The sequence below is a fragment of the Mycetomoellerius zeteki genome, unplaced genomic scaffold (genome assembly GCF_001594055.1).
Source record: "Mycetomoellerius zeteki isolate Tzet28-1 unplaced genomic scaffold, Tzet1.0 scaffold407, whole genome shotgun sequence".
Lineage (NCBI taxonomy): Eukaryota > Metazoa > Arthropoda > Insecta > Hymenoptera > Formicidae > Mycetomoellerius > Mycetomoellerius zeteki.
The window spans coordinates 447,485-469,822 of record NW_017257400.1 but is presented as its reverse complement, the minus strand read 5'-3'; the positions used below and the strand labels follow the sequence as shown (position 1 = coordinate 469,822).

At 29.8% G+C, this 22,338-nt stretch overlaps 2 protein-coding genes across 2 annotated transcripts; one reads left to right on the top strand and one right to left on the bottom strand.

Annotated features, from left to right (window-relative positions):
* The first annotated feature begins 4,249 nt into the window (after window positions 1-4,249).
* On the top strand, window positions 4,250-12,744 carry LOC108726242 (nardilysin-like). The gene is given in 16 exon segments (XM_018453693.1): window positions 4,250-4,394; window positions 4,531-4,668; window positions 6,205-6,292; window positions 6,492-6,591; window positions 6,942-7,052; window positions 7,499-7,691; window positions 7,756-7,946; window positions 8,037-8,228; window positions 8,322-8,677; window positions 8,837-9,352; window positions 10,088-10,238; window positions 11,073-11,212; window positions 11,379-11,757; window positions 11,933-12,428; window positions 12,625-12,656; window positions 12,658-12,744. Coding segments are annotated over 16 exon segments (3,315 nt in total).
* A 1,316-nt stretch (window positions 12,745-14,060) lies between these two features.
* Window positions 14,061-21,944, bottom strand: GC (gamma-glutamyl carboxylase). The gene is made up of 11 exons (XM_018453713.1): window positions 21,819-21,944; window positions 20,378-20,637; window positions 18,536-18,857; window positions 17,927-18,109; window positions 17,060-17,223; window positions 16,679-16,909; window positions 16,351-16,613; window positions 15,834-16,034; window positions 15,481-15,716; window positions 14,543-14,854; window positions 14,061-14,277 (listed from the first exon to the last, which is right to left on the bottom strand). The coding sequence occupies exons 2-11, from the start codon at window positions 20,619-20,621 to the stop codon at window positions 14,118-14,120; spliced, it is 2,316 nt and encodes a 771-aa protein (XP_018309215.1). The 5' UTR covers window positions 20,622-20,637; window positions 21,819-21,944; the 3' UTR covers window positions 14,061-14,117.
* Between the last annotated feature and the right edge of the window lie 394 nt (window positions 21,945-22,338).

Here is a 22,338-nt window from a genome sequence, read left to right as displayed (position 1 = left end):
GGTGGAAATGCATAGTACACGATTTCAAGCATGGTGGTTCATCTTTTAAACTGTACTTACATGTACTCTTCGTGCACTTTCATGCATTAAATTTCTACAACAAATAAACCCGTATTAAATTAAATAATACATAAATTAAGCATTATGTACATATTTTTTGCACATAAATAAACTAATTATAATTAAAAAATATTTATTTACGTACTTGACGACTTCATTTTCCCAAATAAAGTACGTTTATACAAATGCATAAATTTGAAATAGTCGCGTTTTGCATCTAGGGCTGCGTTCGAATAGAGACACTATGGGCTGCGGTCCACTTGACGCTACAAACGCTTCGAAGCATTCTTTGATTAGTCAATTCGTAAAATTCTTCCTTCTGATTGGTCGCTCAAACGCTTCGAAGCGTTTGTAGCGTCAAACGGACCGTAGCCATAATAAGAGACTGGCATAGATAGGCTAATTTTTTATTGGCTGGATATGGAATAGCAAAAGCCAATCAAAAGACGTGCTGGTAATAGATGATAGTACAGTCCGAATTCTGATTGGCTTCTGCTTTCCTACTTTTTCTGCTTTTCCGTCCTAGATGCGAACGCGTCCTATGATTTATCTATCCTGTAAATGCCTTTTTCTATCCAACTAGAACTTAGGCCGGAATCAGACTACGCATTGAAGATTGAGATTGAAGATTGAGATTGAAAAATTCAAATTTGACCAATCGAAACGAAAGGAGCTAAAATTTCTTTGTCCTCATTGGTCAAATTTCAATCTTCAATCTTCAACCTCAATCTTCAATGCGTAGTTTGATTCCGGTCTTATGCCAGTCTCTTATTATAGTGGCTACGTTTACACTGTGCGCTTAGTCCGCGACCTATACAATAGGTGTCTTTGTTTAATATACAGGATAAACAAGAACATCTATTGTATAGGCCGCGGCCTAAGTGCACGGTGTAAACGTAGCCAGTGTCTCTACGTTCGGAAACATCACCCAAGGCTGCGGTTCACTTGATGCTACAAACGCTTCGAAGCGACCAATCAGAACAAAGAGTTTTACAAATTGACTAATCAAAGAATGCTTCGAGGCGTTTGTAGCGTCAAGTGAACCGCAGCCCGAGTCACAATATAGGTAAGAACAGTAGTTTCACTCTGGCCGGAATCCATAGTCCGGTCTTAATCTCAAGCAATGTCTTAAGATGCTAATACGGCTCTCTGATTGATTCAAGCACTAGTTTAAGACCATCTCGAGTCTTGAGCAACGCCTATGGATTCCGTACTTTGTGTCGGCACCTTTGATCTGACACAACGATCGCCATGATGAAAATTGTGCATGAGCACCTATAAGAGCGAAGAATCTTAGGGAATAGAGAAACTGATTGGTGCGCTATGTTGTTAATTGTGCAGAACGGTGGCCACCGTTTTTGATTGAGTGAAACTATTGTTCTTACTTATAATGGCTGCGTTCAGCAGAACGTTTGTTTTGCAACTGTTGGAAGTTTCCTTCGCGCTAATTGGATCATACTTTTAGATCTAGAAGAATGGTCCTATCTCAGCAGACAATCATAAAACGGTTGCAAAACTGTTGAGTCTGCTGAACGCAGCCATTGTGTCCGAGTGCCTCCGTGTATCTTTTTATCCTTATTATTTACTCAATGTTAAATGAGGATAAGATAATACACGGGGGCACGGGTGATGTTTTCGAACGCAGCCAAGATAGCGACGAGTTTGCGGTACTTTAAATTTAGTGACTTTAAAATTCACCGTACACTACCGCCATTACATCTATTCTCGAATTGGGTACTACGTAGCCACATCCATCGTCTGACACTGTCGATAAAGTCACAGCAGAGGGAACGTCGAATATGAATCAAATGGATGTGATGCACGAGTCTAACGAGTCTGTAGATTTGTTCGCGTCGCAAGCTCCAACATAATCCAACATTCTCCTACCATAGCTCCTACTCACTCTATCAAGTGAGCTATGGTAGAAGCATATTGGAACATGCTGGAACATACGACGCGAACAAACCCTGTGGTATCTGTGCTACGTCCGTCAATTATATAGATGAAGAATTTGTATTATCTATTCTATTGTCTTAAATTCCTTATGAATAAGAGTAATCCGTTCGAAATGAACTCCAAAAGAATTAAAAAATGTATACAAATATATATACATATGTAAGAAACACAATTAATAATAGAAATTAAAATGCCTATAACAGTCGAAGCTAGATCTATAATGCTTTTTCAATAATTCAATGTGAATTATATATATACCATATATGTACTTGCATATATATCATATTTGTAGTCCTTCAAACTGCGCGCCGAATTGGTTTTCCGGACTTATAAATGCAATTAAACTACTGGAATAATATCACGAACTGAACTAAATTGACAAGCAATTCTTAAATAATTTTGATGCACAATCAGGCATCATATTAGCAAGATGTTACTGTGCTGAAAAACTGTAAATAAATTTATTGCGAAAAATATTATACCTCGGCCGGTAGTATATATATATATATATATATATATGTATATACATATATATATATTCGTAAGATATTCCATATTTAATAATGATAATATGCAGGTTTCAAATAAAACATTCGTAACAAGTGCCGGGTAATCTAGAATGTATTTTGCAATAATTATCAACAAGAACTGCAGCTCTATATATTCTAGATTACCCGGCACTTGTTACGAATGTTTTATTCGAAACCTGCAGATTATCATTATTAAATATGGAATATCTTACGAATATATATATATATATATATATATGTATATACCATACATATATATATATATACTCTCGCCCGAGATAATATTTTTCGCAATAAATTTATTTACAGTTTTTCAGCACAGTAACATCTTGCTAATATGATGCCTGATTGTGCATCAAAATTATTTAAGAATTGCTTGTCAATTTAGTTCAGTTCGTGATATTATTCCAGTAGTTTAATTGCATTTATAAGTCCGGAAAACCAATTCGGCGCGCAGTTTGAAGGACTACAAATCTATCATTTTGGCGATATGTTTGTTGGTGTAGCCGAAAAAATGAAAAGTGATTATGATCGATTCGAACTATGATCAACCGCGGGATTTCGTCCTGGTCCCATTACTGGACTCATCAGTCAAGGCGATGTAGTGGGACCTGCCTTAGACGCCCGGGAGAATTTTATATCGAGATCCTACTTACAGAGAATTCATGTGGCTGTGGCGCTCACGAGAATCCGCGCGAGTCCTCGCTAGACCTCTCTGGTGGCGAGTCGCCATATCATTATTAAATATGGAATATCTTACGAATACATTTGCGAATCCAGATGAACTTGCCGAGTACTGATTATTTATTATTAAGCAATTGTATAATTGCAACAATTATACAATTTTTACGTAACTGATAGGAACTATTAATGATACATATTAATTATAACAATTAATATTCTAAAATGAAATATATCAAGTTGTATTTCCGCTGATCAATAACTTCCTTTCTTCTTTCTTATAGTGACGTGAAATTATCGATATTGAAGCTTGTTCATTATACAAGCGTCGACAGGCATACTGCTCTGTTTAATGTGAATTTTAAAGAATTCCGACGCTTTGTGAAATTCTTTACCGATCATCTGTACGTCAAGTGCCTCGTACAAGGTAACATAACGCAGGACGATTGAGACTATACAGCATTGTCTCAAAATAATTAATTGTGGTCCATTGCTTAGTAATACAGTACAGCAGATGAGAGTCGTTCAAATACCCTTGGGCATAAGCTGTTGCAAATTGAAAAGTATTAACAAAATTAATCAAACTTCTGTAGTGACAAATTATTATCAAGTCGGTATCACGTCGATTAAATTATCAGTATTAATCGATATGATGAGACCGATATGTATTAAACATTGTCTTGTATATTTTTTTAATGCAATGCAATTCTTGATTTTATTCATATTTAATCCATATTTTTTTTTTTTCATAAAAAGCGGGAAAAATATGAATGAGACATGTTCGATTATTGCAATTGATTTTATACACATAACACCGACATGGATCAACAGATCGAAGCATTTTTGAAATCGTTTAATCAGATTTTGGAAAAGATTTCAGAAAAGAAATTGGATTATATGTTAAGAAGGAATTAGTAAAAAAATATAATTATATTGCTGATAACGATCTTAAAAATAAAGTTTATACAAACTGGAGTGAGATAACGAAGGGGGAATACGTTTTTGATAGATTCGAGAGGAAAATGCTTACATTGAAGGATATAAAGATCAATGATCTGAGAGAATTTTTTGCAAAGCACACTTTGGAAAATGAAAGTAATTTTAGAAAATTAAGCATACATGTGGTGGGAAATGATCCGGAGGAAATTGAAGTCAAGAATGGTAATAGTGAGTAAATAACTTTTTGGTTGAATTTTGGTCGATGATTTCTGATTTTGTAATATTTTTTGCCTTTCACTTTTTGTTGTCGAATTATGCTCAACGTTGCTGAGATAAATAAAATAAAAAATATTAATTATTGTAGCTGAAAATTATATATACGAGGAAAAGCACTTTGTTTTGGAATATATAAGCGACGATCAGGAAAAAACTAAAGTTCATTATATTACTAACGTAGAAAATTACAAGGAAGGTCTCTATACTTATCCTGTCAGAGCATTTAGTAAGTGATACTTTAGTAATCCAGACAACAAAGTTCTGCTGTGACTACCTGTGGAAGAACATTTAAAGAACGTTCTACGTTCTGTGGACGTCTTTTGAAAAACTTGATGTGTAATGGAAAGGACATAATAAACTGTCGTATAGTAATATAAAATACTGTTTTATTTATTAGAAGTTCTAAAAAAAAAAGAAATTGTGCGGAAGTTTTTAAATATTGTACTCTCTATTTCTTTCAACCAAAGACTGATTACAATTGTAGGAAGCGAGTGTAGATATGTATCGTATATTAGTAATAAACTATAGTGCAAGATTTTCCATTTTGGTATGTAGATTAGTAGAATTCGGTTCCAATTACCTCAACACCACAAAAAAATTTTAGAGAAACACAAACCAGAGTAGGGGTTTTTATAGATTTAAGGTAGCTGAATCCGAATTTGTAAATTGTTTTGCTCCATCATGTCCAGTTTTTTAAGTTAAATTGAAAAAAATGATGAAAAGTACGTGAAAATTGAAACATTTGAGAAAAGAACGAAAGTAAATAACATTAAAATGCCCACGGTTAATGAACTGATTTAAATATATTTTTATAAGTTAAACAAAGTGTAAGAAACAAAAAATTTTGCTTTATTAATGTTAGAGAGAGGTATTATAATTTAATACGTTACAAAATAAATTGATTGCGCAACAAACAATCGGACTATCTGTGTGAATCATGAAAGTAATTATAGCTTTAATAAAAACAGATATTCTAATTTTAATTTTTCAAAATATTTTTTTAAAGCTGAAAGAATTTTCCATGACTCACACAGGTCGTCTATTTATTGCACAATTGTACTCTATACTATTTATTTTATGTGTTAAGCTATAATATTTAACAATAATAAAGTAAAATCTTTTTTTCTTACAATTTGTTTAACTTATCAAACATTTAAATTAGTTTGCGACCACATGTACAATCCCTTTCCTGCGTAGCTTAATAATAAATAAATAGTTATAAGTTAAATTGGGTATTCATAAATCAATTCTTATATCGATACATCTTATAATATCTTAAGGCAACATTCTAAAATGTCTTCTCCGAAGAAAATTTTATTCAATATAATTTTATAATATACGTTCGATGTACCACATATCTCGAGTAAAATTTTTCTTAGGAAGATGTTTTGGAAAGTAGCTTAAAATGCTAATATGAAGGCTCTGTGATTGGTTTACTGATATCTTAAGGCTACTTAATAAAACAGTTTTAAATATAAGAACCGATTATGAATACCTGCCCTAAACAGCTATGTAAATAATAAGTAAGCATGTATCTATGACTCTGCTTATTATTTCTACGTAGACGGTTACAATATACACATTTGTCGTTTGATCTTTGTTGAAGAGCAAGTGCCACGAAGGAAAAACGAGTGTCGGATAAAGTTAAAATTGCTCCAAATCTATTAAAAAATTAAAAACTCTTAATCTTCAAAGTTTTATTACGAATTCTCAGATTAGATCTTTTCATTTCGATTTTCTGCTCGTCATATATTGCCTGCAGAGATGGAGCGTAATGAAGACGATGATCGGTATCGAGTTGAATATCTGGAGACGCCCGTCAAATCAGAAAACGACAAGAAGGATTATAGGTAACACAAAGGCATATGCTTAGTAAAAAGAATAATTTTGATCTAAATAGGTTTGAAAAATATTTTGATGTTAATCTTTTGAGACAAACGTTACAATTAGTTAATCCATCTTGTACAAGGGAAGATTAGATTTTTTATATGATCAACATTTTCACTGACTTTATATTTCATTGTTGTTTGTTTTGTCTTTTAAATTTAGAGTCATCAGATTAGTAAATGGTTTAACAGCTTTGCTTATATCAGATATATATTCAAAAACAGATGATTCTCGACATCAAGACGATAAGAGTGAAAAGAAGGTATAAACAAGACAATTTAGTTGCATTTTAGGATATAACTTGTACTAAATTTTATTGACATTATAATATTGAAGATAGATAATAAAATCATGAATGGAATCTGTCTTTACAAGAACTAATATAAGAATATATTATCAGTTTTATCAAAAGTTTCCATTTAAAAAATGGTGTTCTTCACTATTTGCAGAAAAGTTGTCATATAGGATTCATTTCGAAATATGTGATTTAATTTGAATTATGTATGGGTTATTTTATTGATTGTGTTCATTTCTCCATTTAATTTAATTTACACATTGTGTATTGTGTGTAATGCGTGATGTGTGTATATATGCGTATATTTTTTTAAATAGGCAGCATGTGGCTTATGTGTGGGAGTAGGATGTTTCAGCGATCCAGAAAATCAAGGCATAGCAAATTTATTCAGGCATATGGTTTTCATGGAATCCGAAAAATACTCAGAAGTACTAAAATATGATGCACAATTTTTAGTATAAAATTTCATTTATTTGTATTATTCTCTAAATTTTTAGAGTGAATCTCACTCCAAAGAGTAAAATCTTGCTCTTGGGCCCGGTTGTACCAACGTTACTTTGATTTTAAGCGGAACTTAAAACTCTCTCTATCTCTCCTACTCTCTCGGCTTTAAAGAGAGAAAATGAGAGTTTTAAGTCTCGCTTAAAGTCAAAGTAACGTTGCGTTGGTGCAACCGGGCCCAAAGCAAGATTTCTCTTTGGAGAGAGACTCACTCTAAAAATTTAATTTAACGTTGGTGCAATCGGACCTTAAACATTGAAAATGAGTCACTATTTCGAGATTGGTTCAATTTTCACTCTCTAGTCAGATTTTACTTAAAAGAATTTTACTTAAAAGAAGAGAGTAAATGTATAAAAGTATCATCTATATGTAGGAAATCGATTTTAAAGCATTCATCAAAGAACGTAGCGGATTTGTTGATGTCTTAACAGATAGCGAGCAAACAACATTTTACTTTGATGTCCAAGAAAAACACTTATTATCTGTTCTTGATCGTTTTGCTCAAGGTTTCATTAATCCTTTGATGAAGAAGGATGTCATTATACGGGAGCGAGAGAACATAAGTGGTATATAAATTATAATATCATATCAATGTAACTTTCAGTCTTTATATGTTATATTCATATATAGAGTATAAACCGGTATCTTATGATGAGAATGAGGAACTGTTATTCTGTGCGCAAACCGATCCAGTCAACAAGTATATTCAGGACAGTTTTATGACCTTTAGCAGTAATAAGGATGATGATAAATTGTGTGAAGAATTGCACAAATTCAGAAATCGCCATTACGGTGCTCACAGAATGACAATAGCTATACAGGTAACTCAGTATAAATTGCATTGTAAATCATTGACTACATATTAAATATATTTTTCATATAACATGACACATGTTTTGGCTACATGATAGGCTAGATTATCATTGGGCACATTGGAAAAATTCGTTACGAAATGCTTTGTTGATGTACCAAGTAACAAGTTATCTACCGATGACTATGAAGACAATGTTCCTTGTGTTCCTTTTAATACTTCCGACATCGAAAGAATATTAACCGGAACAAGGTCTCATATATCACATATTATGTTTAAGCAAGATGATAAAGTACGTGATTAAAATTTCAACATAGATCCAAAAGAAGTTATATTTATAATAAATGTATGTATATAATTATAAATTAAAAACTGTCTTTTGCAGCTGGAAGTAACATGGACAATGCCTTTACCGCTTGATTTTTATAAAAATAAACCTCATGAATATATCGCATGGATTATTGGGTATAGAGGAAAAGGTTCTTTAACAAGTTATCTACGCACAAAAATGCCATGTTGTATAGGTTGTGATAATGTTCAATGTAACAGTAAAACGTTCTTAAGATATAATTGTATATATACTGTGTTGAAGCTTACTGTAGTGCTCTTCTGTGAAAAACAAGAACATTTGAAGGAAGTTCTAGATGCGATATTTTCCTTTATTAATTTATTAAAAAAAGAAGATCCACATAAAAGGACTATTTACTATGACTACTATAAGATAATGGAATATAATTTTAGGTAAATTTATTTTAGAAATGAATAAAGAAACACACACACACGCACGCACGCACGCACGCACGCACGCACATATATATATAAAGAGAGATATACGTAATTGAAAAAGAAATGTCTGTCAAAATTTACGTATATGAAACAATTAATTTGAGGTCTTTTTAGATTTATTAATGAAACAGATTCTATGGATTATATAGTAAGTTTGTGTAAGGGTATGCATTTCTATCCGCCACGTGATTATATAACTGCAAATAAGCTTATTTATATTGAGTACAATCTAGAAGCTATACAAAAGTATTTGAACTATTTGAAGCCAGAGACCGCGAGTATCACGATTTTGCAAAAAAACCCTCGTCCTTTGACTTTCGATTATAATGAAGTTCAGTCCTGTGTAAAAAACAAAAAGAAACATATATATATTGAAGTACCAAAGGAATGTATCGAACATTGGAAATCCATTAAGCCGTTGCCAGATTTTCATTTACCATTAAAGAATGAATTCATTGCCAGCGACTTCTCTTTAATATCGATACCAGTGAAAGTTCCGAAATATCCTGTAAAAATATACAATGATCATGTATCGGAAATTTGGTATCGTCCGGATCCCAAGTTTCGTTTGCCGAAATGTTGTATGAATTTACAATTTGTTTCTTCTTTAGGAATTCAGTCGCCGAAGAAGTAAGTAATAGCATGGAAAGTGTAATAGTATAACTACTTCATAATAGTGCTACTATTGTATTACTGACCCTATTCTAATTTCTAACTACCTTAGTGAAAATTTATCAGATTTTTTTGGGACACATTGGAACAAATTAAGACATTTCTTTAAATATTGAGAAAGCACACCTTTCCTTTAAATTTTTCATAAGTATGAATTACAAAACTTCTACAGTACAAAGTTGCACAAAAGTTGCAGTAACACTGCTGCAACATTGCATGTTACAGTAATATTGCAGAGATTTTGCAACGATATTGCTGCAAATTCTGTGTTGTATCGGAATATTCTAAAATTTCTAATTTTATAATTTCTGAAGAAAACTATAAATCTTTTCAGATTTCATAAAATTTCATCAGAAATTATATGGAATAAGAAATCTTAGAAATCTTAAAACATTTCAGAATTCATATATATATAAAAAAATTTTACTCCCGGGCGTGTGTGTGTAGATAGACTTTCTCGACATTTCCGAAAAGCATTTCAATCTGTATATAGAAACTGAGAAATTTTTTAAAATAAATTAATCAAAAATTCTAAGTGATTCTGAAATTTCTATAAAAATTCTAAAAAATTGTATAAAAAAATATAAGAAAAAATTTTCACCATGATGTAATTGCCAATCTATGATTTTTATATAATTTTGCATTTGTATTTGTACCTTAATGAAAAGAACATTCACGTTTATGACATTTCAGTGTAATTTTTATGGAAATATACTGTCGTGCATTAAAATTGCTTTTGTTTGAAGAATTATATCCAGCTGTGGTAGCTGGATTTGAATATCATATCAGTACTAGTGATAAAGGTATTATAATCAAAATGAACGGGTTTATCGAAAAATTGCCCGTAAGTATGAAATCAAGCGTGCGTTGGAGTTATAAACATAAAAATATAATTAGTGATAAAAATTAATGAGAATAACGATGTGGTAATTTAAGCTCAAATTTCAAATATATTTTATATTTCATTGACAATTTCATACTTTCCGGTCACATTCTAAGTCTTCTTCAGTCTCAAGTTTTTGATTTTATATTAAATTTTATTTGTGAATCCAGAAAGTGTCGTAGCTGTAATGCCATAATTAATTTTTCACGGTATTTGGTAGATTCAAGTGAGGACAAAATTAAAAAAGGCAATGGAAAACCCAAAACTAAAACCGTAAAAGTATTTTTTGTTAATAATAAATGATAAATGAATTTTATTTCTAACTTTTAATTTAAATAATAAAACTAGTATGAAATTTTATCTTGTTTAATTCTCCAACATGATTGCGGAATTTTATATTATTAAAGAAAGATAAGTGTTTCTGGTTTTGAGAGCTCTCTATTTATTTTTTTTAATTTAGTATTTATTTAAATGTTAAAATCATTGTATAGAATTAATTATCGCATTAGAGCTGCGATTCTCCCTAGATTCAGGAATGAGAATGAGATTAATATGAGAGAAAAATTGTTTGCTAAGAATGGCTCGAAATGTAGCCAAAACTTTTGATATTGTTAATGGAATATGAAATACATATATAGATATATATAAAATACTCTGAAATTTCTTCGTCGTTAATCTTACTAGCCTTTTTTATTGTGTGTATGTTATTTATGTTTTTTATATCAAGAGTTCTTATTCTTTTATTATTTTTTCTTATAAATATATTTTCGAGATACATTATTTTACTTATTGCAGCGCTTGTTGATAACTATTGCAAATTACATGACTAATTATCCAGCACTTGTTACGAAGTCTTTATTTGAATCATGCAAAGTGCAACTATTAAATGAGGGATATTATAGCAAAGCATTTATGGATCCATATCATCTTATCGAGTACTGGTTATTTATTATTAAGCATAATTACAATAATTATAAAATTTTTACGTAATTTATAGAAACAATTAATGATACATATTAATTGTAACAATTGTTAGTCTAAAATGAAACATATCAGATTATATTTCTGCTGATCAATAACTTCCTTTCTTCTTTCTTTCAGTGATGTGAAATTATCGATATTGAAGCTTATTCATTATACAGACGTCGAAAAGCATACTGTTCTGTCTAACGTGAATTTTAAAGAATTTCGACGCTTTGTGAAATCCTTTACCGATCATCTGTACGTCCAGTGTCTTGTACAAGGTAACATAACGCAGGACGATGCAATTGAGACTATACAGCATTGTCTCAAAATAATTAATTGTGGTCCATTGCTTAGTAATACAGTACAGCAGATGAGAGTCGTTCAAATACCTTTGGGCATAAGCTATTGCAAATTAAAAAATATAGACAAAATGAATGCGACTTCCGTAGTAACAAATTATTATCAGTTTGATGTCATGTCAGTTGAATTATCGGTATTACTCGATCTGATGATGGTAAATATTAAATAACATCGTTTTATATATTTTTTGAGTTATTGCAATTCTCAGTTTATATGTATTTGTATATTTTATGTATATTTATTTCTATGTACAAGTTAATAAAATATGTATAATATATTCGATTATTGCTACTGATTTTATCCGCATATCGTATTCATCCTCTTTTCAGGAAATGATTGAAATATTATTACACAATTGGGTATCAAATGAAACAATGCAGTTTAAAGTTGTCTCGTGCGACTCTGACTACATTAACGGAGTTTTAGGATATTCCATTACCGTTAATACTAAGGCAAATAAATGCACGACCGAGCATATGGATGAGCAGATCGAGGTATTTTTGCAATTGTTTAATGGGATTTTGAATGATTTCCTGGAAATGGATTTGGATCAATTAAAAGAGAGGCTAATAATTGAAAAAAAGCTATATCAATATACTGATAACGTTCTTAAAGAAGAAGTTGATAGAAACTGGAGTGAGATAATACAAGGGGAATACGTTTTTGACAGATACGAGAGGGAAGTACTTGCAATACAAAACATAAAGATCGACGATCTGAAAAGATGTTTTGCAAAACACATAAAAAACGGAAATAATTTTAGAAAATTAAGCATACATGTAATAGGAAATGATCCGGAAAAAATTGCAGTCGAAAAAGAAAATTGTGAGTATATAATTTTTTAAATTGAATTTTTTTTGGTTGATGTCTATTTTTGATTCTGTAACATTATTTTTCTGATTCTGTAACATCATTTTTTGCTTTCCACTTTTTGTTATTGAATTATGTTCAAATTGGTCAAAGTTGCTGAGACAATTACAATTAAAAATGTTAATTGTTATAGTTGAGAATCCCAAGACAGAGCACTTTACTTTGGAATATATAAGCGACGTAGCAGGAAATTGAAGATCATCACATTGTTGACGTAGAAGACTACAAGAAATATCTTTGTGTCTATCCTCTCAGAGCAAAGAATAACTGATTAATAGTAACTGATTAACACACAGCACAGTTCTCCAGAGGACGTCTCCAAAACATCCCTCGGAAATTGTGTTGTGGAAGAATAGCGTGTTGAAAATAAAATAATAATTTGTATTATCTTATGAAAATAGATCTGTTTTATTTATTGATATTAAAATTTAGTATTAATCCTTGCATAATAATAACAATTGGGGAATGTCGCCGATATTGAAGTATCCTAAGGAAACACTATCTTATTTTTAGGAAACTAAAAATAAGACATTGTATTTTATTAATACTGATGATAAAAGCATGATGTATTTAGATAAGTAGAGAATGAAAATCCATAATGTATACATTTGTAACTTGTTTCTATGTAAAATTAGCTAAAAACGAATTCTATTTATTACATTTAAAATATTATTAATTAGAATTGTCAAATCGCTATTATTTATTGAAATATATTTTGATCATTAAAGGTTTAAACAATTTTATGAACACATTAATAGATGAGAGAATTTGAATAATTTATTAAAAATATTCATATTTAGTACATTTCATACTTAGCACAATTACAAAATAGGTATACGAATTTATAAGTTGCTGAGTCAGATACTGAAATTGGTAAAAAATATTAGTCTAACAATTCTATTTTAAATTACAATAGATTATCACATTAATTTGTAACAATATATACAGGATATTGTAACAGAGTAACTGTATCAGGCTCTTTTTTCTTGAAAAATGTTCCAGATAAAAATTGTAGCGTTTTAAGTGACGCATTAGATAGGAATATTAGTTTGACTTTGGAGAGCGTTGTTGAAATTATGTAAAAATCACTTCGAAATTAAAAAATAGGGATTTCTATTAAAAAATTTTTAAATATAATTTTTATAAGCCTAATATGGTCTCTCTGTTACATCCTGCATACGTATATTTTATCACATGGCCTCTGTATAATATATAAAAATAATAAAAATAACATCTTTGCTATATTCACATTTCCCTATATTATAACAATGTACGTATATTGTGAGTTATAATTTATATTTTAAAAAGTTGTGTATATTCTTATATAAATAATTTTTTTATTATTGAAAATTAGTAATTTATATCAACCAGTTTAAAATCATATTTTATGGTACGTTCTAATACTTTCAAAAATATTTATAATACTTATAAACTAAAAGAAACATAATTTGTAAATTTTTTATTAAGAATTTGTTAAATTCCTAATTTTTAAACTTTCGTTAAATTTAGTTAATATAAGTTAATTTACGTTTAAAAGGTAAAGAAATTTTTCTGGAAAAATTATAAATAGGAATAAGAGATGCGCGCATTAAGACAAGGTGTAAGGGATAATTTTAATCTTTTTTCAATCATTATTAAGGTTTGTTACTTGCTAACACGTACTCGTCGTACTATAGGAACATCATATATCAGGTTTAAGAAGGCATTTATTATATGGACGAATGTTTTTATCCATGCAATGATTTTATAATTAATTTCTTTTAACAGTTGTGGCATGTTTTCTATTACTGGAGGAGGCTTCCTTCTAAAAAATATATTAAGTGTAAATTTTCAAAACGTATTAATTTGATTTTAAAATCTTATTTCTTAATATGTATACAGAAGTTTTATTAATTTTATTTATTTCAGTAATTAATTTTCCTTTATTATAAAATATAAGCCATACGTTATAAATACTGTTCAAAAACTTATCGCAATATATATTATAAAACTAATCACGAAATTTTAGTAGAAACTTATACGTTTTCATGTAGCAATATCTTATTATGACATATTTATATAATACTTACTTTTCGCTATCTAATTGCTTCGTCTGATTGGTATAAGTATACATATAACATGCTGGATAAGAACTCGTAGTTTTTATTCGATGAAACTTCCCTGTTCCAACAGAGATCGATTTCTTCTTCGACACAGTGATCACATCCATCGATTCTTCTTCGCCGTAAGTTACCTCGCCTTCTAGCACCGTCAAAGAAACATTCGTGAAATCGGTGGATATGTAGTTTTCCAAATACATCCCTGGAAAGTCGGCCACGAACAATACATCCGTATAATTTGACCAAGTATATACATGCTGTTGAATTTCATCCATTTTATATCTGAAAATCACGAAAAACAGAATATTTAGAATAAAAAAATAAATACGCGGCTAAGTGTGTTTTTAAATTGAACTTTAATATTTATAGGGACGATACTTGCCATAAAAATATTTATTTTTTTAGTAATCAAAAGCAATTAAAAAATTGCTTTTGCTTACTAAATAATTATTTGTAAATGAAGAGTCTATCGATATTTACATTAGTGGTGTACGGTCTTTCTGGCGGGTAGAAGTACTATATTTCAATGTTCAAAGCTACATATATATTTCCATCTTTAATTTTTAAATATAATTAATTTGTATAGATTCTGAATTTACACTGAATTTATCCCAAAGTTAATTTTAAAGTGAACGTTGCAAATTTTGCAATACTCGCTCGAATACTGGAGGGTTAACCATAAATTTTAAATAATTTTTCTTAAGCTCTCTTGGCTGACTAAGACAGTTACCAATTAGTGATAATTAATAATTATATAGTAAAAATTAATAATTAATAATTAATAATTTTTACTAATTATTTTTCATAATGTAATTAATTTATAATATTTTTGATGACATATTTTTTTAGCGAATATCGATACTACTACATTATATAATAAATTGATTCAGCGACTGAAATAGACATACCGATATGAACTATATTGCGTGAGTAACGGCATTAGAAATGAAACTGGCTTAAATGGATGCCAATCAACTGTCAACATATCGATGTTTGGATTAAATATTCTCTGTTGAAATCTGCCGTTTAGCGAACACCACACGTCTATGTAAACGCTTAAATTCGTAGACAATTTCATCCATTTTTCCATATCTTCCGAATAATGATTGGACCTCAATTCTTCTTTTCGACGCATCAGATTATTCTGAATTTATACATAAATAAATTCAATATTTAATAAATATAATGGCATAAAAATGATTATTGGCAGAAATATTATTGAGAACTTTAAGGTAGATATTTATTTATGGCACTTTAAAACCTTTAAGCATTGCGAATATTGTATCGTCATGTCCCCGTGCTTCATCCATCGATCGTTTTGCACCCAAGCGACAGGATCTAAATACCGTATTTCATCGTTCGCATTATCGTGCACTTTAATTACTACGTGTATAGTGTCCCAGCTATGAACCATCATGTCCCAGGAATAACCATATAGACCAGGTACCCAATTGTTATAGCCCTGAAGTTACATTTTTGTAATAAAAATATAATCATACGACAATTCATATAAATTTAGAAAATCTTGTAATTAAAGACATTTTATCTATTGCAAATATTTTTGCAGAATTAATTTAATTGCAAAAGTAAACATGTTAGCAGATTTTAGAATTACTTTTTGTGTAAGTAATTTAATATTAAAAGATAGTAATTAATTACTTATGCTCAAAAGTAATTAATTACTTTTGAGCATTGAAAGTACTGTTATTCAGTGCTTAATAAGTAATTAATCACTAAATTTTCTATAAGGGTAACATGCTAATATTAATAGGTGGTACCTTTGATATAAAATGTGAGTACGGCAGAAAAAACTGCAGTAGAATATGACACAGCAACAGCGATGCTACAAACTTTTGTTTTCTCGTATTTTTCGGCGATTTCTGAGCTATCCAAATTCTTTTACAAACATTGGTCGCTCCTTTTTTATTAAGTTTAATTGAATCCTTAGACGATTGCGTATCGTTATCTTTTTCATCAGTTTCCTTTTCAGATTTTGGTTTAACAAAATATTTTTCGTTTTTTTCCTTGTTCATTGCTTTTTCTGAAAATAGTTGTAAATATTTTAAGCTCGTAAGGAATTATTATTGTGAAAAAAAGATTATTTACCTTCATGCATTGTTTCATTACAAAAAATTTCATTTGAAGACAATTTTAAGTAGTTGGGCTTCATGGATTCTTCTGCTTGACTATCAGTCTCTTTTACGCCATTTGCGTCGATTGAATTTGCATTAATCGATAAAATCTTTTGTTTCAGTCTAAAGTATAGTCCTAATTTACGTGGCCAATCTACACAGCAAAAGAGTGGCATCGTTGCCAGGCACACATACGGAAACATTCCTGAAAAGATCTTTTCTTAAATCTCATATAAATAATAGTACAAAGAAAATCTTTGAATATTCTTATCAATTCTTGTTCAAAACTTCTTTTTCTTTCTTTAAATTTATTTATTTTAAATAATAATTACTATTTGTTTTAAATAATAATTACCTATATTAAATAGTCTTGAGTTCATTAAATGAAAAATTGTGCAGAAGACCATGGACGGTATACGTGTTTTCTCAAGCAACATCCAAAATCCAACGGACAGATCGAAGATAAAGCCAAACCAATGGACGATTAGAAAGTCAATCTGCTCAGTGGACAGAAATATTCTGAAAGAAAGCGTTTTCTTTACTTGTTAATTAATAAAGAGAAATAATTTTGTTCTTGACATTCGATCCACGGGAAGGGGGAAGTCAATCTTCTTTTTTTTTAAATATTTATAGCAAAGTGTTATATATTTTTAAAATGCTTAATCACAATTTTGATATTTCAAAAATATTTTTTTAATTTAAAAAGTTCTTAGATATAAAAAACATAAATTCTATTATATTATTTTTTATGTTAATATAATTTTAAATAAAACGTTTTATGAATTACACATTTAAGTAATATTTTTTAATGTAATAATTTAAATAATAATTTATAATATTCTATTTTTTTATATTTGATATTAAAAAAAATTTTGCGCCAAGGGCTCTCTCTTTGACAAATTTCTGCACCCGCCAATGTTTTTAATAAATGAAATTAGATTAGAGATCCTAATGTAAATAACATAATTTATTTTATAAACTATACATATATCTTTCAGTTAAATAAATTAAGCGCCGATTACTATCGGATTTGAAACGCAACCATGAACTAAAACTGAAATATGTAATAATAACTCAAATCAAATTCATCTTTAATTGTAAATTAAATTGATCGTCAATTCTGTTCTTACTTTATAATAGTGCAATTTTCGTTTGCTAAAATGTACGATTTGTACAATTGTTGTCTCTTTGTTCTTTTTCAAATAACATGAATTCTACTTACTTAAATGGATGGAACACCCAATGTCTTGACAGATTTATCATAGAGTAGCCTTCGAGCCATTCTCTGCTGGACTTCTTTAAGCCGGCCAAGAAATAAAGCGCAAAGAATTGAAATTTCAGAATGAAGTAATTCCAATATGGTACGGATTTTCCGTTCCGTTCTGCATTGCTTGCATCTAACGCGCTAAAAAATTACAACACATTAAATCTCGATTAATGCATATTAGCAGAATTATATGAGAATATATACAGTTGGAAAATTAACATTTATATAATATGTTAAAGAGAGACAGAGAGAGAGAGAGAGAGAGAGAGAGAGAGAGAGAATAATACGTTATATCCTTTTATCTCAGAATTTACGTTTTAAAAATACATTATTTTTGTTATTTATTTTCTTTAAATTATTCACTTTTAAATTGTGTTATTTTAAAAATTAATTTAACATTTCCTAATGTTAAAATAACACAAACATAACAGATGAACGTAATGACATAATGATTATGTTAAATCACTTACATTTGAGTATGTTAAAAACTTAAAAAGATTTTAACAAGAACCGGTTTTAACACATCTAGAAAATATTTTTTTACTATATAGATATTTGACTTACAAATATTTGTTCGCTTCCGTTCCCCAGAACAAAGTAGCCACGACGCCATAGAGATAGGTATGATTGTTCCAGTAGGTCTTTTCCAACAGAAAGATATACCAATAAGGCAACACGAAGCAGGCACACGCGATCCTGAAGCGCAGACCAAGCGCGATTCCGAAGGCACCCATCCACATCACCGTGTATATCATTATCATCCACGGCAACGATGGTGGCTTCATCCCGTGGATCAACGGGAAATGACAGTCCCATGGATCTCCCCATTTTATGTCGATATCTGCGAATCCTCTCTCTTCGACAACGTCTATCACCATGCACAGGCCTGATTAAAAGATAATGGATTAGAATTGAATAATTTATTAATCATTCCTTTATCATTACTTTATTTAATTATTTTAATTGCAGATTCTTTAATAAATATATAATAAATATTTTGATTTGTGACTTTAAACTATTTAAGATAAGGTGGTACAATTTTGAACATTGTACAATTTTGATCGAAATAAGATTTAAATCCAATTTTCGAAGTTCAAGCTTGATTTTTTTCTTGTTTGGTACTCTTCAGTACTCTTTAATCTGAACCTCAAAAATTAGATTTAAATTTTATTTTGTTCACAATTGTATCATGTTCGAAATTGTATATCTTATCCTACAATAACTTAATTATAATAATTGGAGAAATTATGTAAAAATATATAATTATCACGCAGCTCGTCATTGAATTTTCGGGATGTATTACTGAAATCCTACAGGTAGATAAAAAAAGATATTTGAATTACATCTGTAGTTTAAATAGTTTTATAAATTATATAGAAAGACTTGTGTACTTTAGCATAGCAAAATCTTTTAAACCTTTAGATTTATTCTCTTTTATATTTAATCAAGCTTGATTGTGCACTGCACAAACGTTGTTAAGAAAAAGATGCTCGTATAAGTAATGCACTTTTTCTACCGGCGATATAGAATCACGGTCGTGCTTTTATTGGCTCAAGCCATTAATTCTCATGACCGCTTTAATAGGTCTTAAATCGTGTCTAGTTCTTACAATTCAAATTCTTCGCTCCGTTTATTAATGTTGCGGTGAGGAGGATTAAACTGTATGATAACAGCGATGAGCTAGTGTGCTGATTTGTGAAATGCTCTTTCTATCTTAATGTCAATAATATATTACGATATAATTTAATTTTTTAATTAAAGTTGAATAATTTATTAATTGTTCTTTTATAATTATTTTATCTAATTATTTTAATTGCGAGTTCTTCGGTAAATATATAATAAATATTTCTGTTTATGACTTCAAGCTACTTTCTAGTAAACACCAGCTAAAAGTAACTTAAGATTACTTTTATAATTTCAAACTCAATAATGTAACTGTTATATAACACATGTATTATATTACATTTATATTGTTCAGTATAAAATCATAACATTAATGTTATGTTACTTTTAGTTGATGTTTACTGGGTTAGATTAATTTGTAAAGCTTAGTTTGTAATTAGAAAAATTATGTAAAAGTACTCTCTAAATCTGAATCAGTGAATAATCACTGATATCAGTGCTAAGTATACCACTGGTAATCAATGAATGAAAGTGAAATCCCTAACTTAGCTAATCTTTATTATGTGATTTAACTAATCTTGTTTTATAGCATAAATTCAATGAATATGATATTGGAAGATTGAAATTAACGTGCAAGTATCAATATTTTAATTATATAATGCTCAAACATTCTTTCTTTTTTAATTGAACTTTACTGATTATCCAGTGCCAAATATGTCACTGCGTAATCAGTGACTATCCGTTGATACAAATTTAGAGAGTATAATTATCATATTGGCTCACCAAATAGAGCTCTGGCCACTCCTAGACTGGCTGGATCCGTCGGGCGATATAGAAACTGAACGAATTTTTCAAAACTAGACACATCGCTTATTTTAAAACTAAACAGTCTTTCGAAATTGTTATTAAACCACGATTTCAATGATGACCAGCATTCAGACACGAATGTCACGTAATCTTCTATATGTGACCTATCATTTGGCGATGTAGATGCATTTTTTTCTGGTTCATCTTTTTTCTTCCACATACCACCGTTTCCAGTTCTGCAAGCAAGTAACAGATTTCCAATTAATTTTAATTTTAAGTTATCTTGCTTTTTTAATCTTATCTGAAGTTAACAAAACTGAAGAAGCACGCTAAAAATTGTAATAAAAAATATAAAGTATACGATCGAATTCACAAATATAATAGTAAATTTCAATTTTATTCTCTCTTTAATGTAATTTTTATATTAATTTTTGAGTTATATACTTAATATTTTAGCGTTTTTAATGTATGTATTTATACAAAATTTAATGATATATTAATAATTCTTCATACTTAGTATTTGTTAAAATCGACTCTTATTTATCCTGTTCTATCGTTTTATTGTTTTTGAAAATTAAGAATTCTTTATTGTTTTTATATAATTTGAGTTTTATACTATTTATAAAATAGAAGATAAAATTACAATAATAAATAAAAAATGTACGTATAAATTACTTCATTGTTATTATTTTTGTTATTAATCATTATTAATCGTTATTATTTCATTGTTATTTTATTTAATAAGTTGCGGAGAGCTGAAGTTCTTTAATTTAGAAGACAATTTAGAAGACAGAAGAATAGCGTTATTATTTTTGTTATTAATCGTTATTATTTCATTATTATTTTATTTAATAAGTTGCGAAGAGCTGAAGTTCTTTAATTTAGAAGACAATTTAGAAGACAGAAGAATTGCGTGTACGATATGTAATGATTCTTTAAAGAGCGAAATATATCAAGAGTAATAAACTTTTCCAGGTACTTATTTCTGTTAATTTGTAACAGGAAACTAGTTGTAATGTATGGTGATTGAATGAATTGTAGCTGCTGCCGACGAGCAAATTACACTTTCGTCGAAGCGATTATATATGATATTAAATATTTTATAATATTAAATAACATTCAATTTATTTTCGTGCTACTTTAATTGACGTGAAAGTTTTATCATCGTTAAATTAATAAATTAATTAATATCACAGAAATTTAATGTACTACATTGGCACTTTCATTTCGTAAACCACAATGCAGTCATGATTCTGGAAAACTTCACGTGCGACTATTATCGAAATCATTCTCGCGCATGCAGAACACGTTTCGCTCGGAACACTCGTCACGTGTCCCCTTCAGAAAATCAACTTGGTTTCAAATGCACAGATTTTTAAAAGACGAGAGAGAAGAAAGATGTAAATCATACTAATACCTAACTCGCTCTCTTCACGAACAGAGATGACACTATAAGGGGTCAGCCGCCGCAATTGGAAGACAAGATCTTCGTCTTCGGTCTTGGAAGCACCGTATTGTAGGTTGGTCGGCTTCTGCCTGGAGTCTGAACAGTTGGAGAAGGAATAGAGGAGCACTTCGCGCCGATTGTTCCGGAGGCTTAGAGTAGGAATACCGTCGCCAAGCAACGTGGCACGAATTATTGACCCGCGCCCGCGCAATAATTATTATACTTCATGGCATTTCTTCATCCTGCATGCACTAGGATTTCGCCGATAGACATCATCGATATCTTATCGAAAGAGAAGTCTACAATCGGAAAATAACAGCTGTCAAATAGTTGCACTATATTAAAATCAGGAGAATAGTCGTCAAACAACATTTCTAAATATTATCTCCGAACTTATAATAAATGCTACTTTCTTAAAGTGCAATGACGTAAAAATTAATATTTAATTTAATTATTTTACATTATTATAAATTTTTATCATCATTTTTAA